At 40.4% G+C, this 21,591-nt stretch overlaps 1 protein-coding gene across 3 annotated transcripts in view; it reads right to left on the reverse strand.

The window, feature by feature from the left end:
• Nucleotides 1-654: 654 nt before the first annotated feature.
• The window catches only part of plch2a (phospholipase C, eta 2a), a 187,906-nt gene continuing 166,969 nt past the window's right edge, over nucleotides 655-21,591 (reverse strand). For 2 of the 3 annotated variants that reach the window (XM_079828247.1, XM_079828248.1), the window contains 8 exons: nucleotides 16,074-16,259; nucleotides 15,672-15,779; nucleotides 14,185-14,309; nucleotides 12,996-13,080; nucleotides 11,823-11,969; nucleotides 11,597-11,676; nucleotides 8,292-8,622; nucleotides 655-3,893 (listed from right to left, as the gene is read on the reverse strand). In XM_079828247.1, the coding sequence (XP_079684373.1) occupies nucleotides 2,284-3,893; nucleotides 8,292-8,622; nucleotides 11,597-11,676; nucleotides 11,823-11,969; nucleotides 12,996-13,080; nucleotides 14,185-14,309; nucleotides 15,672-15,779; nucleotides 16,074-16,259 (2,672 nt within the window). In that variant the 3' untranslated portion in view covers nucleotides 655-2,283. Of the gene's footprint in view, nucleotides 3,894-5,982; nucleotides 6,013-8,291; nucleotides 8,623-11,596; nucleotides 11,677-11,822; nucleotides 11,970-12,995; nucleotides 13,081-14,184; nucleotides 14,310-15,671; nucleotides 15,780-16,073; nucleotides 16,260-21,591 lie in introns of all 3 variants that reach the window. The other variant, XM_079828249.1, reaches the window with a different exon arrangement.

A 21,591-nucleotide genomic window follows, 5' to 3' on the forward strand; every position in this document is an offset into this window, starting at 1 on the left:
GCATTATTATTTTTCCTTCCATCTCATGTCCCTTAGGAGCTCTGTACAATTTTGGGTTATTAAGCAGCTGTTTGTAATCTTGCTTCAAAAATCTATTTAGTTTTGGAAACCTTTTTTGGATACTTTGATTAAAACACATTACCCATATTTCAACTGAAGTTTCAAACAAATGATAGTTTAAAAAAAAAAATATATATAATTTTCCAAAAGAGTAGCTAAGACTGAAATGCAGACATAAACAACTAACAAGATCATCATGCTACTGCAATCTCTACCTCAGTGATTTCAGTCAAGTCCATCAAAGCCCATGTGCTCTCTAAGCAGAAAGAGCTGCTTTAAATTGAAATACCATCAATTTACAATAACATTGACTTGTAACTTGGAATTATCAATCACACTGTGTTCATACTGTTGCTGTCAAGTGGCTTAAAGACAATTAATATTCTGTAAAATGTATTGATTTAGCTGTACTTGACTATCGAATGAGGTCAACGAATAACTGAATTGAATTAAGCTGAATAATGATACTATATTATCTTCTGTAGAGCCACATTATAGTTGTAATCATAACCTTTTAACCATATTGTGACTTTTCACTATATACAGTCCTGAAGTTAAAAGAACGATAGTAAGATTTTTTTTTTTTTTAAATGTATGCTTGGAAAGAGAAACTGTAGTGTTTAAGATGTTTAAGAAAAAAAAGAAGGACATACATAACTGGTATAAATTTATTTCCCTGTAACTGAGTAGCATTCTTTACAAAAGTAATAAAAGGTATTAGTGTATTTAAGACAATGACATTGAATAATACTTCACACTTAGACTCTAATAGACTGTACATTTTTAAATCATAAAACCTTTGAATCAAAAATACAGTAGACCATAGGAGAAGTGACATACAATAACATTTCAAAAGGTAAACTACTGTACATAAAGTGAAGATATGCATTTTTTTTTAATATGTATTACTGTATTTTAGAGCTACACTTCATTAGTAACTAAATGAACTAAAGAACAAGCTGTATGTTTTAATTTTACTAAATAAAAAACTAAAACAACAGAACATAGTAGTCATTAATGTTTCTACATCTACAACTATTTTAAAAATAGTTTCAAGAGACAATAAATTATTGTGACAAATACATTCCATGCTTGGTTACAAAATTTGTTCTCATACCATTAACAACAGACAAAATGCATTTGTATTTGGCTGCAGACTAATAACCATTTTAAAGGGGTCATGAAATGGAGAATCAAAATGTCCATTCTTGATTTTAGTTCACATATAAGAGGTTACTTATAAACAATGTAATTTCTAAAACCTACTCGAGCTGCAGCGTCATTTCTAATACGTGTCTATGACAAGCAATATTATAACTTTTAAAACTATGTAGCAAAAATGAAGCAAGCAAAAGCAATTACCACGCGGAATCTGGCAGTTGCAATAGTCCTCGGGCTCAAACATATACGGTTTTATCACAGCACTTGCCATCTTGAGTATCAAAACACACGACATGCTGTAAAGGAAGGCGTGGATGCAGTGCAATGAAATTAGCCAACCACAGTAGTGTGCTTACTTCAGTTTCTACAAGAGGTAACGTGCTTTTAAATTGAGTGTTTCCCACAAGGAGCAAAAATGAGGATGGAGAATTATAATTTTACAAATATTGGACCTTTTTTGGTGCAAAAAACTTGGAAAACTTTATAAACTAACCTAGAGAAACATAACAAACATCTGAAACTGCATTTCATGACCCCTTTAATCCAGGGAATCATTGTGGTGGATCAGTAGTGCTTACATTTTTATCTATTGCTGCACTAGGCTGCATCTTAAAACAACCAAAAAATTATAATAGTATTACAGTACCACAAATGCCACAGGCATAATCTAAATTTAGAATGTTTCAGTTTTGTAATAATTTCTATATGCATCCACTGGTTTTACACCTTTGGCTTTTTTTCAACAAATTCATGCACAATTACAAATAATTTGTACAAACTAGCAAACAGTTGCATCCAATTTAAGGTTTAAAGCTTAGCATCTCATCCCATTTAACAGCTCATTATTCAGAGTTGGGAGTAGGTCAGCAATGGGCATTTAAAAAAAAAGTGTGTGCTTTTAACTTATTTTGTCAAACCAAAAATGGAAGGTGTATTAGAGTAAGTGCACATAAGAAATGTTTGACTGCTCAACATATCCACAGAGATATCTTAACAATTGAGAGAGGTGAAGGGTGGCCACCTGTGTCCATTTGCTTCCCACAAAATACTCAACACATCCTTTTACAGCTTGAGCATAAAGAAGACCTCATTGTCTGGGCTCAAGGGGCTTTGTTGGGGCGGTCCTGGTGGAAGCTGGCTCAAAAGATCCAAGCTTGCACAAGGACTGTGGGGTACACTGCAAGCTCCTTCAGGATTGCCACGCTCCTCAATGGGGCTCCCAGATGTCCTGATCAGGCTTTGTAGCCGCTGCCTCTCTTGGGCCTGTCTGGCACGGTTAGCAATGTATCTCACCCGGCTCTGGCTCCGTGAGGAACTCCTCCGCAAAGGGGGCATCTCCTCTTCTTCCTGTCCCACTTCGGAATCGGTTATGCACTGAACAAAGTCTTTGCTTGTAAGGGGTTCCACATCAGTGAGCCTCTTGAGCTGCTCTGTTAGGTCATTCTGGGGTTTTCTTAGAGTTCTCCCTTGTTGGCGGCTTGGCCTTACAATAAAACTGCGACTAATGCTGCGATACTTGCTCTCAAAATTACAGGCTATATCATCTGACGTGAGATCTCCAAGACTCTTGGATTTTGAGTTGCTGTCCATGTCTTTTGATGAAGGGGTGGTTGCCCTCTTGGAGCCAGCAGCAGCAAGTGTGGATGATTGCTTTAAGCCCTCCATGTACAACCTGCTCCACGTGTGGCGCCTCTGCATGGGCCGGATAGGGTCTTTCTCAGCCACCAGAGGCCTAGGCTGTAACTCGTCCTCTGGCTCGCACATCTCACCATCCCGCAGGTTGGGGTTGGACTTGCTCTTGCTGACGCGTGAGACGCTGCATGCTGCAATGGTTGACCGAGGCTGGCTGGTCCTGTTGGGCAATGATACCTGGTTGTCCGAGTAGTCCCGGGCAGCACTAAGACAGGTAAAGCTCTTTCTGGAAAGGTTGGGCAGGGACAAATCAATCACAGTGTCATTGGATGAAATGCTGGAAGACGATGACACACTATCCCGATGGCTGCTGGGGTCGAGTTTGCTCCATAGCCTGTCATTCAAAGTGGCGTCAATAGAGACTTCAGGGACCACTGATGGGCCGTCTGTTTTTTTCACTGCCTTCATTTGTCCTTCACTTTTGGTCCTTCTGACAGGGGTCCTCAGTCCTGTTTGCATGCTTCGTCCAATGTCTCTGTCAAACACTCCCTTCAACGCCTGAATCCTTTGAGAGCTCTGAATGGCAGTTGTTGCCTTTACAGCATCTATCTCTAGAGACTGTCCTCTTTTTATTTCAGCGATGTTGGGGTCAATGACTGCTTTTTGAACAACCTCACCATCTGCCAGGTCTGGTAGAGGGGGCGTATCACATCCAATGTCAAGGTAATTTGTGGAAAGTGAAGAGTTGATGTGGCTGTTCCCAGAATCCTTGCCATTGATGCTGTATGGACCAATACACTCGGTTAGGGCAAATGATTTCAGAATGTCCTCATTATTTTTCACAGGGCTAAGATTTTCCCCATTGGAAGATGTTGTTATTGCTGTGGATGGTGAAGACAATGTAGTGGAGGGACAATGTGGTGAGGTATCCACAGGACTTTGTGTGGAGGTCAATGGAGTGTTCTCCTGAAATTGCTCAGTAATGGATTCCAGACATGAGGCGGTCAGAGATGGAGTTGGACTCTGCACTTCAGAATTTTCTGGAAGCACATAAGCAGAAAAACATTAGATATAAATAGGGATATAATGACAATTAAAATGCTGTTAGTAGGGGTGTAACGGTTCGCGTATTCGTACCGAACGGTTCACGGGGTGAGTTCCAAATGGAATCAGTATTCCCTATTTGATCATCCCTATGTGAGCAGGACACACGTGTACCGTATGTAGCAGTTTGGAATGCACTTGGCAAAGGGAGCGGCGTAAATTCCTCATTATCTTCAGCTGGGATGTTCCGGTGACAACGCAGCACAGTGTCCGTCAGCAGATCAGGGTTGCCAGATATTCACAACAAAACCCGCCCAATCGCTACTCAAAACTAGCCCAAAACAAGCCCAGTCTCATTTCAGTGGGGTTTTTTTGGTAAAAATCTCTTATGGGGGGTAAAATATATGTCTTTTTGGCAGGGTTTCCTGCTGAAATACGCATTCCCGGTGCTAAATATCACACAATTGGGGTCGCTTCAACCTGCGGACATGTATGAACTTGGCAACACTGCAGCAGATGTCGCAGTTTTATCTGCATCATTTTCTTTTTTTTAGCCTAACTGTTGCAAATAAAAATAAACATTTTTTATTTTTAAATGTTTATAAAAATATGCTTTGTAATACTGTATATAAAAAGTAATATAACTCTTAAAAATATGAATTGTATATTTATTTATGCCGGCGCTGCGTTGTCACGGGAACATCCCAGCTGAAGATAATGAGGAAATTACGCCGCTCCCTTTGCCAAGTGCATTCCAAACTGCTACATACGGCACACGCGTGTCCTGCTCACATAGGGATGATCAAATAGGGAATACTGATTCCCGTGTCCTGCTCACATAGGGATGATCAAATAGGGAATACTGATTCCATTTGGAACTCATCCCGTGAACCGTTCGGTACGAATACGCGAACCGTTACACCCCTAGCTGTTAGAGATAAGAAAAAAAACAGTGAGACTGCATAAAATATATAATGAATGTCAAACAAGACCAACAACATACAGTTTCTGCTCATGAATGAAATAATGCAATTTTTGACAGCAAAACAAAAAAGCAAAACAATAAAAGAAAGTTGAAGTGTGTAATTTCTGTAACACTTGTGTCACCAATTTTTCTTTTTATCTGCCATTGGTCAGAAAAACAGCCCTCAGTTTAACACCATTGGTTGAGTCAATGTTACTGTGTGAGAGAAATGTTTTAATAGACCCACAAAGACACGGTATTTGCACAAATGGAATAAAGTTGTCTCTGCATATTAAACTCTTATCATAAAAAATACACACTTCAGCTTTAAGCACAATTCAACACAACCGAATATTTAGACACAAACATGTTTGTATCCAAATAAAAACAAAATATAATACAATGATATAAAAAGAAACTGATAAAACAAAACAATACAATACATGAATAAATGCAAAATATTAGTTATATTTGGATATATGACTGCGTGGTGAATGCAAACGTGAATGTTCAAGAGAACATATTATTATTATACAGAACAAAGGCTGGGCATACAGGAAAATTACATCAGATTCCCACTGTACTTGTATTACTCCCACTGTTCTACTGTTCAGCCAAAATATAAGTGTTCAGTGCATTACTATTGAGTAAATTGGAAATGATTTGGGGCTTTATATTAAAAGTCCCTTTGCTTGTCATGTAACTGCTTGTCCTCTCTCATTGATTAAATCTTTTTTAAAGAAAAAAAAAAAATCTAATTTCAGCCCAAATGCAAATATATATATAAAGCCCAATCTCTTTCACAAAATAATATTATAGCACACCTGTCCTTTGCATGATTTGATCATGTCCACGATGAAAACAATGTGTGCTTTAGTTTGTTGTATGATTTATGGTAATGATGATAATACTTTATTTGTCCCTCAGAGGGAAATTTGTTTTGGGCATCCATTTTAAGCTGCGTAACAAGACAACACATTAATAACAATCACATTGTCATGTCATTCACACTAGAATTCAATCTATGATGAATATAAAACACATCATGATGAAATTTTTTAAAATTATTTCAAAACAATAAGATAAACTTACTTAAGCAAAAAGCTGAAAAAACTATTTACCTGGTAATTGGCCAGCCCCTCAGTTTTGCACTAAGGATAGGAAGCATGCAAGAAGGAAGGAACAAACAGCATTTTAACAGGAGAAGTGCAGAATGAAAAAGAAGGAAGCAGTGTAGTAATAAGGAAGGAGATGGTACACCAGGAAAATGCCCTGACAAAACATGTATGTTTTGTCCTAATATGGATTTATACTGTAGATACACAATAAAGAATGTGGGCATGGGAAGGTTGATGTTTAAAGATCTAAATATTTGAAAGGACTAAGAGGGTTAGCACCAACATCACAAGGACTTGAGAACCTACGATGTGTATGATACCTCTAGGAATAAGAAAATGCAGCTGCACCCTCTTGTTCTTAAATCATATGATACATCCCCCACACTCCCCAAATTCATAACAATATGCAGGAACATATCAATCAATATCAATCAGACAGTCAATATTCCCCATGTAGAAAACCTGTGAGACCTGCCCCAATTGTAAAAATAAGAGTCTTGTGACTCTCACAGTCTTGTGACAGCACTACACTCAGTTACTTCGCTGCATTAAATAGAGAAGTAAACTTTTACATTAAATGTACGGATCTACCAGTAGAGTTCCCACACCTTTTTATCAATGAATTTCAATTACTTTTGTACCTTTTTTTTGTTTTTCTTTTTTTACATACACAAGTAGCATATTAGAAATGTATAAAAATGTATACATTTCAGTTATTATTATTATTACATTTTATCACTTTCCAAGTCTTCCCCAGGCCTGGAACTCACAATTTTAAAATCCCCTTATATTTTGAGATTTTCCATGACCGTGGGAACCTAGATGGGATCCCAGACAAAATTTTCATTGCTCAAAGTTTGCTCTTTTATAGCTAAGGATATTTAGCAGACTTGTTATTTAAGTATCAAAATATCTTTGCCTGTTCCTATAGGAGCCATAACAACTGATTGCAGACTTGGCAAATCTGAGACATTGTTGAGTTCTCATAAAGTAATTGCTCTCCATTCTTTATCAGTATTCTTTATCAGATCAAAAAGCTAATTAGGTTTTACTAAGGGAATTATGTTACGGATCATACATTACAGTAAGCAAGCCAAACCCTTGCTCTACAATATTTTCACAATTACTTAAAAATCACAAAGAAACATTGATGGATGCCCTAATTGTGTCAGCAGTTTGACCCCACTGTCACAATGCAGCTCCATTTGCTGCAATTCTGGTTTTAGGACATTTAAGGACACAGGAACTAAGAGGAAATGGTGGGCAAATACACAATAAAACAACATCCAACAGTAATTCTTAATAGACTACGACAGATTCTCATTGATGACATTGCACAGTGGAGATCAGCCTTCAAAGAGATCCACACCACCTGCAAGGTCTTTGGTGGGTATTTGTTGGGTTCCATCACAACCTACTGAAATCTATCCTACTGAGGCACTGGGACATTCTAAAAATTAAGATCTATCTAACTGCATACACCTTACCAGCGAAAAACAAGGGGGATTTACTGCGGATCTCCTCCATTTTTTGGGCAAACAGAGCATTCATCTCACGCTGCAGTGTCCCTGCGGCCCTTTTCCGGTTCTCCATTCCCCGTGGTGGAAAGATACAGGGTATATCAAGGCTGGCCAAACTGTCACAGCTGCTAGAGTCACTGTCAGACAATCTCTTGACGTCATTCACAGATCTAGTCTCGTTGCAGTTGCTGCCATAGTTGGGTGGGGCAGGGCATTGCCGCCAAAGGCTTGTTTTGCTGTTTGGAATTGGAGGAGGTGGAGTGGATGGGGACTGGAAGAGTTGACGTGGAACGCTACATGAACGATTATTTCTGACAGTTGAGTCTCCAATAGGGTGAAGGGGTTGTGCAGCTAATGTTTGCCGGACCTTTGCCCTTGATCTAGGTAAGGGTACAGGCTTCAATAGTGCCTGGGGGTCTGATTTGGGCTTTGAGTCAGTTTGGGCCAAGGCTTGTGGTTTGAGTATGGGCTCTGGTTGAACTTGTCTGGAAGCTGTTGGAGACCGAGATGCCCTTTCAGGTCTAAGGGGAGCAGGAGTGCACTGGATGAAGGTGCTTGTATCCTTCCTCTCCAAGTCAGGACTCTCCTTGGTGCCAATTACACACTTTATGCAATTGGAAGTCATCCCAACACGCCCACAACTGTTAATAGCAACACGTGCAAAAACACCCGGCTTCTCATCCAGTGGATCCTGGAGTCGCAACTTGTTGGCTCGCTTCAGAGGTTCGCTCACTGCGCCCCTGTTTCTGTAAGGTGTTGGACGGGGCTCCGGATAAAAGAAAGTACTCTTACCTTTACTGTCGTCAGGGTGAAGCTGCCCGTTGGTACCGTGACCCCATGATTTTGCAGATGTGCTATCTCCATTGTGGTGGACAAGTGGCCCCTCTTCCGATTCTCGCTCCTCACTGGCACCCTCCGAGCTGCAATCTTTTGTGTCAATGGAGATCTCAGGGAAGCCCCTCTTGACTTTGGGTTGGCCCTTGGTGGGAGCACTAGCTGTGCGGCGCAGGAGGTGAGCACCGAAGGTGGTTTTACGTTTGAGCAGAGCAGCAGCATGGCTGTCGAGAGATGACTGCTTTGGGTTTCTGTGAAACAGTCCTTTTATACCACTGACTGTTCGGACCTGCAATGGGACATCAGAAAAATGGGAAGGCAATATGAATCTAAGAGATGACTAATGGAATCATCTAAACACAATTACTAATAACTAGGCTGCCACTGAATTATTTACAATTTAAAACATTAGGGGAGCTATTCTTTGAATCCCCTTTATTAAGTCTTCTTCAAATGTATTAACCAAACTAAATCTGTTGACCAAACCACTTTTATAACTTCTGCCCAGCTGGAAAAAAATAGCTTAAACTAGTTTAAGGTGGTTTGCTGGTCCTTAGGTGGCCTCCCAGCCAAGCCAAGCCTGACCAGCTGACAGGTTCCCAAGTGTCCTTCTAAAACCATCAAACCAGACAAGCCTGATAGGTGGAAATGAGGACTGCATTCCCAAATGCATCATAAGGCAATGATTTCTCTGATCTATTTAGGCTTATGATACTTTTGGAAAATGCAGTCGAGATTGGTGGCCAACTAATCACATTGGGTTGACTTTTAAGTTTTTTACAGCATAGTATAGAAATACAAAAACACAATGAAACATTTTTTTTCATACCAGCAATCATGTAGATGAACATCATTTGATCAGTTTTTAGTTTAAGAAACATTATTATAATTTACCAAGGTTTATCCACAAATTGTCAGTTAAATTCTGTTCTAATGTAATGCAACAATGTCCTGTATTAAATGTGTTACTGTTAGAAAGCAGTGACACTTAAAAAAAAGAAATGTTATCAAAGATGTAGCAGAATTTAGAATCAACAGACAATTGTGGGTGATCAACACAGACCTTAAACATGAAGATGCAGACAATGTTGGGAATTTGTAGTGGCAATGTTATTAACTGTGACGTGAATAAATGTCAAGTGAAAGGTGACAGGACATTCATGTCCAACCATCTCTGATGAATAAAATGACACTGGATTATCTGTTAAAACAATGTAAGAGATGCCTAGCATGTTTAGAATAGAAAAGCAAGGTTAATAATTATGTTAATAATTACATAAAGATATATATTTTTCCAAATGAAAAATAAATGTGTTAAAACTAGCCATTTTCTCTGTTTCTCTGCATAACACCCAGTGTCATTTTATGAACCGTGTTCAAGTAGATCCATGTGAGAGTTCAGCCATCTGACTCCTCACTAATGATGCATCAAATAACTTCATGCATTTGCTTGTAATTCTAGCGCATTTATGCTAATCCACAAAATTACGGTAGCTAGCTCTTGAGAATTTTTTTTTTTTTACTCAAAAAAGGATGTAAAAAAGTACCTGCTAAACTCCAGCTTTCATAGTAGACCCTCATAGTCATGGATAGGAATAGAGAGGATGTACTTCACAAACCAAGATCAACGCATTTCTCTCATGGACTCTACTGCTTGAGTGCTCTGTTACTGCGAACAAGGCAGCCAAAACCCTATCATGGCCCTTAAATGCCCTGAGTTAAGTGAAATAGGAGTGAACGCTGTCGCCTGCTATATGGACATTGACACTGGATCTGCTTTAGGGGTCAATGAGAATGCAGCCAAGGAAGGAAGTCACAATTATGTCACAACTCATTTTGCATGAGTTGGCATAGTGAAAGCTAGCAAATGAATTAGGGCTTAACCGCTCACTGGGGGGGGGTTGGGGGTTGGGCGGGGGGTGGGAGGGGTGGGGGGAACAAGGAGCATGCAGGGTGCTGATTGGGTCTCACTACACCTGAGTTTTGAACGAGGATCCTAATAATTTCCTGCCTCTATAGACAGCTAAGATGGGTGCACTGAAATCACAAACATAAGAGAAAGAGAAGTAAGAAAAAGAGAAAGAGGGAGAGGGGGAAAAACAGACAAACTACACAAATAACATTTGTTGTTGACGCTGAATGTTAAGGGGATATATTATGGACCAAAGCATGGCATAATTAAGCAGTGAGCATGTTTACAACATCATGTGGAACTTTGTATGAATAAGGTACACACTTTCCCATTACTTTTAGCATTAGAGGCACAAATATAAACATATTTGATAAATCTAACATAAAATTAACCTATAGCATGACAAATATGTAGTAGATACAGGTATGTATCACTCTCATTTTAATGGTTATTAACAACTATTATGGTAATTAAAATAGCTGTAGTGTTGACTGCATTCATTAAAATGCATTAAGACAACTATTCAACCCTGTTACCAAGCTGATTTGAAGAAAAAAAAACTTTTTTATGGGAATTTATTGGAAATATTTTTTTGTCCTATTAGCTAGCTCCTATTACTGTAAGTGCTATCAGCAATGATACCAGTAGTCCAAATCTGCACTTCTGTCACCTATTCTGATTTTTTTTTAATTATATATTTTTAATTTGATAAATTTAGCATAGTTAATGTTTATGGTGTTTGTTTAATATTCATTTACATTTACATTTGGCAGACACTTTCATCCAAAGCGACTTACATTGCATTCAAGGTACACATTTACATTTTGTCAGTTCTTGCTTTCCCTGGGAATCAAACCCATGACCTTGGCATTGCTAGCGCCACGCTCTACTGTTTGAGCTACAGGAAAGCTAGAAAGTAAGAAAAATTATACAAATCAGAATTTTCTTCAGGTTTTTATCTATCAATTGGGATGCAAACCACATATATATATTTTTTTTTTATAAAACAGCTCACAAAATATTTTGTGCAACACTTCCTTATACTAATCATTGGTTAAAAAAAATAATACAGTTTTTTAAGTAGTTCAGGTCCTATTTTGGACTATATAGATGCTATATGTCTATACATATTTTTTTTTTTTTAAATGAGTAGGTTAAAATTAGCAAGCAGGGAATCTTTCAATTTTTTTATAGTATAGTTATCTACGATACGATTTAGCTGCATCAAGAACCTACTGTGACAATCTACCACAAATGATAAAAATGGCATATTTACTGCAAATGCCAGATACGGCCCTTGGCACACACCAGCACCAAAACATTTGTTCTGTTAAACACATGAGGTGCCCACCTTACTGGTGATGTCATTCACTGCAACGTGAACAAAGATGGAAGCTTCCTCCATGCCTTCCAAATACACATGCCGGTAACCTGACAATCAAATCAAACAGATAATCAGATAAGCAAGCAGTACACTTTAATTAATGATGGACTCAAAAATATATGCCAAAGACTAATGAAAAAGCCTGATATATCAAGAATATTTTTTTTCGTTTACGTAAAAACAAAATGGGTACCTGGAATCATGCTGTTAAAGGCAAGGGTCCTCTGGCCAATAAAATCTTGGCCAATCGGGTCATGATCCCAAACCAGGAAGCGTATAAGAGCAATTTCTGGCATATGAAGAGTGAAGACGAGCGTCTCCTCCCACATAGGATTAAATCCTGAGAGAGAAAGAGGGAGAGGATGGGGTATAAAGAATGAAAGAGGCTTATTTTATGCAAAAATAAAGGAAAGGATGAGAGGATTGGAGGTGTCAAAATGTTCATATTCACCTACCTTTTTCACTCAAACAAAATTACCTGCTTGACATTCAGAAACCAGACAAAATAGGCCACTTAACTGAAATTGCTTGCCTCGGAGTGGCTGAATAACTTACACTTGCAAGAGTACCTTTACACTCAAATGTTATTGTCCTGGACTTGTCCATTGTATTTAACACGGTTAATTATATAGGGTCCTTTTGTACAAAAATATAATTTTCAATATCATGTACCGTATAGAGTCTGAGGTCCCACATTGCTCTATTTTTGGGCCAATGCTGCTCTCTTTTTTTTACCTGGTGTTATTATGAAAAATAACCCAGACAAGAGTGAGCCGTTCCTCACAAATCCCTTCCAAAATGATGGTCTTTCACACCACTTAGTTTTCCATAACATACAGAAAACCAGCCAATTTACAAAACTCTATTGCACACAGACACCCTGAAAAGGTTATGTATTTAAGAGATTGCATCTACACATTCCTTAATAGTCTGTATTTGACAACCCAAAACAGTGCCAAGTTCCAATTTCCAAATTATGCTACAAACCACCACTAAATCTAACCTCCACTTTTCAAATAACACTTAATGACACTTCAAATCTCAATGACACTTTATTTTTATCTGTAGTTATCTCAGGACCACACTATATGCACCTGTGAATCAGTTTGGTAAAAAAAGAAAGAAAATAAATGCAAATGTAAATCGAACTCATGAATTATTGAATTGTTTAGTAGCCGAGAGTTTGCAGTGAGTTCTAGTGTAAGTATCATGCATACATTTACACATACAAATGAACACTCCAAGAAATGGCCTCACGGTTTAATGACACTTTAATGACCAATCCCCCAACAATTAAAGGTTAAATGGCACACTGTGTTATTTGTGTGTATAATATATAATCTGTCATGGGATATTGCTCTCTCACCGTTGTCATCAACCACTCTGGTTTGCTCTTTGCAGCAATCCACTGGTAGACCAATAATCTCCACTTCCACAAATGGGTCAATTATCTAAAGAAGGAACATTTAAAAGAGATTTAAAACAACCTAAAATCAAACTATGCAACTATGGTTACAGTTCCTGTAAGTTAAAACATCTTAAGATAAAATTCCTAAAAAAGGGTACACATATTTGCTTCACACATTTTTCCTTTGTAGGTAGTGATTTGCACATAAATAGTTTAAGCATACTGTAGGCTATTACCTTGGTTTATGATTGTATCATTTTTAGGGAATAATTACATGCTTTATTATCAGACTGTGAGAAGGCATGATTACACGCATAAGTGCACATTATTCTAATGATAATTTAAAAAAAAGCAAAACGTTCATCAAAATGTTTTTGGATATCATAGCTTGTTTTCACAATCCATTCAAATCCTGATGGACAGAAGGCCCTAACATTATTCCTCACTAAATATTCAGTTTCCCTCTTTGCAATAAATCATATTTCCATGGTGTGTATGAATTGCAGGGGTGAACCAGAGGCATTTAAATCAGTAGCTGTCCTATCAGTAATGGCCATAATGAGCGAACTTGATGAATGATCTGATGAATGTTTTAAAGCCAATTCACACTGCAACAGACACTTCATCTGGTTTTGTTGGATCAGTGTGATACCTCTGCCGGTGTGTGTCGAAGCTGATTGAACATGCTGAATCGGTCGTTTGTCGGGTCATGGAGCGTCTGAGAAGTGATGTACTGTGATTTGCAGATTCTCCTTCTTTATATTTAACTTCTGTTTAAAGTAGTACATTAAAATGTGTGCTTAAACCAAAATAAATAAACTTTAGATCCAAAGCTAAGGTTGCATGATTCAGAATTATTCTGGATTTGCAACATGTTGTGTTGCTTGCTTGCAATGTAGTAGTGTAGATGGAGATGCAATGTGGTTGAATTCGGAATTTACTTTGGCAGGCCGATCTGAACTTCAAGCTTAGTAAAATCCCATGAAACAGCATAAACCTGCAGTGAGTGACAGCTTCTGTGATTATAATGGGATTGTTCTACTATTGTCATGCTGCTTGCTTTCTGTATACAATTTCAATAACATTTTTGTTGTTCATGCTAAGAGGACCATTTAAAGTGGACTATTTAAGCACTGTCTTGATTTACCTCTCCCCGGTCACCCAGCATGGAGTCTTTGGGTTTGGGTAATTGCTGGCCACTGATGACTTTAAGAATCAATTGTTTTTTCAACCGACCTGGCAAAGGATCCTCGGCCATTGGATTAAAAGAACCTGCAAGAACAAAGGATAACAGAATTCCATATTTAAAATTCCATACTCATATCTCAGAACCTAAACAACTGTATTGCTTCTTTACTTAGCTTACTATTGAATAGCTAACCTTAACTTTGACTTGATCTATGGAATGATCGATTGATCTACTAAATCTATTCTTCTGAGTTCATTGTTGTCCAGAGTTGCCTGTATTGGACATATACACTTTATTGCCAAAAGTTTTGAACTTTAATTACATCCCATTCTTAATGCGTAGGGTTTAATATGGAGTTGCCCCACTCTTTTCAGCTATAACAGCTTCAACTCTTCTGGGAAGGCTTTCCACAAGTTTTAGGAGTGTGTTTATGGGAATTTTTTACCATTCCTCTAGAAGCGCATTAAGGTCATGTGAGGTTAGATGCTGATTTTGGACGAGAAGGCCTGGCTTGCAGTCTCCGCTCTAATTCATCCCAAAGGTGTTCTATGGGGTTGAGGTCAGGACTGCAGGCCAGTCAAGTTCCTCCACACCAAACTCCCTCATCCATGTCTTTACGGATCTTGCTTTGTGCACTGGTGCACAGTCATGTTGGAACAGGAAGCGGCCATCCCCAAACTGTTCCCACAAAGTTGGGAGCATGAAATTGTCCAAAATGTCTCGGTATGCTGAAGCATTAAGAGTTCCTTTCACTGAAACTAAGGGGCCAAGCCCAACCCCTGAAACCCCACACCATAATAACTTTACACTTGGCACAATGCAGTCAGACAAGTACCAACCTCCTGGATTGCCAGACAGAGAAGAGTGATTCATCACTCCAGAGAACATGTCTCCACTGCTCTAGAGTCCAGTGGCAGAGTGCTTTACACCACTGCATCCAACGCTTTGCATTGCACTTGGTGATGTAAGGCTTGGATGCAGCTGCTTGGCCAATAAAAAACCTATTCCATGAAGCTCTCTACGCACAGTTCTTGAGCTAATCTGAAGGCCACACGAATTTTGCAGAATATGTATAATTAGGCGGATAGTTGGTGGATTCTGCGCACCGTGTGCCTCAGCATGCGCTGACCCCGCTCTGTGATTTTGCGTGGCCTAACACTTCGTGGCTGAGTTTCTGTTGTTCCCAATTGCTTCCACTCTGTTATAATACCACTAACAGTTGACCGTGGAATATTAAATAGTGAGGAAATTTCACAAATGGACTTATTGCAGAGGTGGCAACCTATCACGGTACCACGCTTGAATTTACTGAGCTCCTGAGAGCAACCCAATCTGTTTGAAATAGCAGTCTGCATGCCTAGGTCCTTGATTTTAAGTTATGTAAGTTATTGGAACACATGAATTCAATTATTGAAAACGTTCAAACTAGGAATGCAGATACTCACCTTCACACATGCAGGCAGGTTTCTGGATGTAACCACAGTTGCCATTGCAATAAAACTTGGCTCTGTTGAGCTGTAGGACTCTGCCCTCTGACTGGTAGTTCAAAGCAACTACAAAAAACCCCCCCCACAAAAAACCCCCATCAAAATTAAGTGGCAATTACGATTATAGTTGCTAGCATAACTGTGGTGTTAGGGGCCATTCCAGCAATAAAAAAAAACAACAACCATTTTTCATTATAAGTAATCCCTCAAATCTAGTTGTCTTCAAAGAATTAAACCATTTTCATATTAAATTAAAATACTACAGTGTGAGCAGCATGTTCCCAGTATGTTTCAGACATACTGTTTATTCTTGGTCTCTCCAATAAACATAAATATTTGTTTGTGGGTGGACTGGCGTACCCAGATGGCAGCCAGCGTTCCAGAAGGGCTGTGGGTTGAAGTTGCTGGAGTCCACACGATAAGGGGAGGGGTAGATGCGAGAGAGCTGGCGCTGGTTGAATCGAATGAACTGCACCGGCTTCTGCTGCATTAACTGATGGGCCTTGGTCTCGCTCATCGATGACACCTGCCAACTGCAGCTGCCCACTGCAGTGCAACCCACATGCATGAGATGTGATAGCATACACTGACATATAAAAACTGGACTACATCCACTTGAACAACCGGAGCAATATGAAGGATGAGTGCTACTTAACAATAATGTCATAATCAAAGTAAAATATAAATTGTAAATAAATGATAACTTCATAAATAAAAAAACAAGCAGACATATTTAGAATGGTTTATAGAACTCATTTTTAAAATGTAGTTAAACGTATAAATTGCATTTATATATATATATATAATATAATATATATATATATACACAATTCTTTCTGGTTCTCGAATCTGATTGAACCGTTTCCAGCCGAGCAAAGTTTGTATCACAACATTTCTTACAGAGACTGTCATGGTGGATGAGCAAACCACCATCTTTTTACAAATACTACTGTTAGTGTTATTGTGTCACAGAGTGTAGTTTTTAGGCGAGAATGTACACTGAACAAAATTATAAACGCAACACTTTTGTTTTTGTCCCCATTTTTCATGAGCTAACGTTCATGACTTTTTCTATGTACACAAAAGGCCTATTTCTCTCAAATATTGTTCACAAATCTGTCTAAATCTGTGTTAGTGAGCACTTCTTCTTTGCCAAGATAATCCATCCACAGGTGTGGCATATCAAGATGCTGATTAGACAGCTTTATTATTGCACAAGTGTGCTTTAGTCTGGCCACAATAAAAGGCCACTCTAAAATGTGCAGTGTAATAGAGTTTGTTGTTATGGGAAGAAGGAGGTAGGAACCGGCGAACGTTAAAAGACTTTAATAAAATAACAAACACAAAATGAAAGTAAAATCCCCTCACGGACAACTGCCGTGCACACACATAACAAAACGTAAACTAAATACAACGGATTTGCGGATTGGATTAAAATATTTTAGATCTCTGCGTTCCATGAAGAGGGCAGATGCATCGATACTCGAAACCACGATCAGCAATGCAGCAATTGGCTGGCGTCAAGACAGCAACGTAATGAAATCATATAATTAAAAAAAACAATCCAAGATCATGCCAAATCATCAACAATCAAATCCAGCTAACTGAGTTAGCGAGGTACAAAGAACGGACCCCAGGTCCTCTCTCCTCCTTCACTGTCATCGCTCCTCCTTTATGCTCCCGTCACTCCTCCGTGAGACACGAGGCCGATGTGGCAACTACCTCGACGATTGGCTTGTCATAGCCCAATCAGAGGCACAGTTGACGATACACAAGTCCTGGCTCCTCAACCATCTAGAATGTTTGGGTCTCAGGATCAATATTGCCAAGAGCTCAATGTCTCCCACCCAGAATGTATCTTTTCTGGGTACAGTCATAGACTCAATACAGATGAGGGCGCGGCTTACATCACAGGGTGCCCTCAGAGCATGGCGGCGTCATTCAAAGCTGGTGCGTACGTTCCTCTCAAACGTTTTCAGAGGATGCTAGGTCTTATGGCCTCGGCATCGGCAGTACTCAAACTGGGTCTATTACACATACGCCCCCTTCAACACTGGCTGAATTCCCACGTTCCGGCTCACGCATGGCGATCAGTCCAGTTTCGCATCAAAGTGAACCCCAGCTGTATTAAAGCTCTGGCTCCTTGGAAGGCGACCACCTGGTATCAGACAGGTGTGATTATGGGTACAGTTATGAAACAGAAAGTGGTCTCGACAGATGCGTCCAACCTAGGTTGGGGCGCCCTGCACGAGGGCAAGCCAGTCTCTGGCCAATGGGCAATTTCAGAGAAAAGGCTACACATAAACTGTCTAGAGATGAAAGCGGTCATCCTATCGCTGAGAGCTTTCCTTCCGTACATAAAGGGTCACCACGTCCTGGTCCGAACGGACAACATGTCAGTGGTATCCTATATAAATCGCCAGGGCGGTCTGAAATCAGGCTCTCTACATTCCATGGCGAAACACCTCCTTTTATGGGCAGAGCACTACCTGAGCTCCCTGAGAGCGGCTCACCTGCCAGGTATCCTGAATCAGGGTCCGGATATGTTATCCAGAGGCGGCATTCCCCACGGGGAGTGGTCTCTTCACCCGCAGGCAATTCAGTTGATTTGGAGCACCTTTGGCGAAGCGAAAGTAGATCTTTTCGACTCAGAAGACAATGCTCACTGCCCAATATTTTTCTCCAAACGCAGAGATGCGCTGACCCATGCCTGGCCCAGACTCCCTCTGTATGCTTTTCCTCCAATCGCGATGTTGCCACAGGCCATCAAAAAGATCAGGGAAACCGAATCCACAGTGCTTTTAATAGCCCCGTTGTGGAAAAAACTAATATGGGTCTCCGAATTGACTCTCATGTCAGACACAGCCCCATGGCCGATTCTGCTGAGGAAAGACCTCCTCACGCAGGCGAGAGGGAAAATCTGGCATCCCCGTCCCGAACTGTGGGCCCTCCACGTATGGCCCATCAACGGATATCCGCAAACCTTTCTAAAAGAGTTCTGAATACTATTTCTGAAGCTAGAGTCCCCGCAACCAGGCGGCTCTATGCACTGAAATGGTCGGTATTCTCTAACTGGTGTACAGCACGAAACCTTGACGCACACTCGTGCAAGATGGCAGAAGTGCTCGCCTTCCTTCAAGAGCTAATGGACGCGGGTCGTTTCCCCTCCACGCTCAAAGTATACGTTGCCGCCATAGCAGCTTATCACGGGGAAAAGCGAGCTTATTGTACGCTTTCTTAAAGGGGCCAGAAGGCTGAACCCGCCTCGCCCCCCCTCAGTCCCTATATGGGACCTTGCCACAGTGTTAGAAGCTATGAAGGGCTCCACCTTTGAACCGCTTCAGTCTGTGAGCATAAAGCACCTCTCACTCAAAACCGCTTTTCTGTGGGCACTGGCCTCAGTCAAGCGAGAGGGTGATTTACACGCACTCTCCGCGAGTGCTTCCTGTCTTGAGTTTGGGCCTAACGACTCCAGGGTCGTCCTCAAGCCAAGACATGGTTATGTTCCTAAAGTGCTTTCTACTCCCTTTAGGGCACAGGTCACTTCTCTTTTGGCCCTGCCCGCGTCGCAAGACGAAAATGACGCGAATCTGCTCTGCCCATTTAGAACGCTGAGACTGTATCTAGAGTGCTCCGCCCCTTTCAGGCAGTCGGAACAGCTCTTTGTGTGCTTCAGTGGCCATACTAAAGGTTATGCTGTCACGAAGCAGAGACTCTCACACTGGATAGTAGATGCTATCTCTATGGCTTATAAGTCTAAAGATCTCATTTGCTCTATAGGCATTAAAGCCCATTCTACCAGAGGCATGGCCTCGTCGTGGGCATGGTCATGTGGCATACCGCTGGAAGATATCTGTGCGGCGGCAGGCTGGGCCTCTCCGTCCACTTTTATCAGATTTTATAAACTGGAAGTCCCCGCTCTAAAAGCTGGGATTCTCTCCATTTAATAGGTATTGCCTGTCATTATTAACTAGACCCGATTTCTTCCAGTCTCCCTGTTATTCATATATGAACAGTGTTCACAAGCATGTATTATACTACATTACTATAAGGGGTATAACTATACATAACCCGACTAAACTCATAGTTTCTATAATCACATGGCCCGATTCTATCCGGCCTATATACGCATTATCCCCTTTTAGGAGGCCCACTTCGTTGGCCTCCCTGGGACTCACTGTTACCCATCTTATGTGCCTCAGGTTCTCCTCAGGCCACAGTTTGGGTCGGTTAAGCACGCACAGCGTTTTAAATTGGGTTCCCATAACGCAATACGAGAGACCTCTCGAAAGGGAACGTACTTGGTTACTCACGTAACCTCGGTAACGCGCCGTGCTTGTGCTTCTCAGGCTATCGCTTCAGTCGATTTTAAACCTGAATTCCTATGGCAGAACACGGTCTTTTATAGCCTCAAATATGCTAATTCTAGCAACCTTGTTCGGCGGGATTTTCTAGCAACCCCCATTAGTTCGCTCTCTCAGCCGCCTCGCCATAGTTTCCTGCAGTTGCCGCAGCACAGCCCGCGCTGTTCTATCTGCTGTGCAGCTGCAATGAGTTTTACATAGACACTTTATAGAATAAAGTTTTGCTTCATATTCTCGAGAAAAGGAGTTTTCCCATAACGCAATATGAGAGACCTCTCGAAAGGGAACCGAGGTTACGTGAGTAACCGAGTACGTTTTCACTGTTCAGGCCAGATGGCAGACATGCGTATGACGTCGTGTGAGTAAGCGGTTTGCTGATGTCAACGTTGTGGATCGAGTGGCCCATGGTGGGGGTGGGGTTATGGTATGGGCAGGCGTATGTTATGGACAGTGAACACAGGTGCATTTTATTGATGGTATTTTGAATGCACAGAGATACCGTGACGAGATTCTGAGGCCCATTGTTGTGCCATTCATCCACGACCATCACCTCATGTTGCAGCATGATAATGCACGGCCCTATGTTGCAAGGATCTGTACACAATTCCTGGAAGCTGAAAACATCCCAGTTCTTACATGGCCAGCATACTCACCGGACATGTCACCCATTAAGCATGTTTGGGATGCTCTGGATCGCCGTCTAAGACATCGTGTTCCAGTTCCTGCCAATATCCAGCAACTTCGCACAGCCTTTGAAGAGGAGTGGACCAACATTCCACAGGCCACAATCAACAACCTGATCAACTCTATGTGAAGGAGATGTGTTGCACTGCGTGAGGCAAATGGTGGTCGCACAAGATATAGATTTTTTCTTTTTGATCCCCGGGACCCCCCCAATAGAGTAAAACTGCACATTTTAGAGTGGCCTTTTTATTGTGGCCAGCCTAAGGCACACCTGTGCAATAATCATGCTGTCTAATCAGCATCTTGATATGCCACACCTGTGAGGTGGATGAATTATCTCTGCAAAGGAGAAGTGCTCACTAACACAGTTTTAGACAGATTTGTGAACAATATGTGTGAGAAATAGGCCTTTTGTGTACATAGAAAAAGTCTTAGATCTTTGAGTTCAGATCATGAAAAATGGGGGCAAAAACAAAAGTGTTGCGTTTATAATTTTGTTCCGTGTAGTTATTTAGACCTCAAATATGTGACTCATATATAAACATAGTACCTTTTTAACAATGTATTTACACTGTATTGTTGTTCATTTAAATATTATTGGTCAATAAATATTATTTTATATAAATAATATGCCGTATTTGGTATTGAGAAAGGGTCCATTAGTGATTGTGTTTTCGACTTCAGTGACAGTTACATTATTAAACCATTAGATGGCGGTCTTTATGAGTGACTGGTTGTAAACAAGGAAGTTGTTTTAGCGCGGTCTTGGGAAATCTATAAAATTGACAAAGACAAAGATACTACTTTCTTCAGCGGATATTCCAACTGAT

This window comes from Gobio gobio (genome assembly GCF_949357685.1).
Source record: "Gobio gobio genome assembly, chromosome: 10".
NCBI classification, from domain to species: domain Eukaryota; kingdom Metazoa; phylum Chordata; class Actinopteri; order Cypriniformes; family Gobionidae; genus Gobio; species Gobio gobio.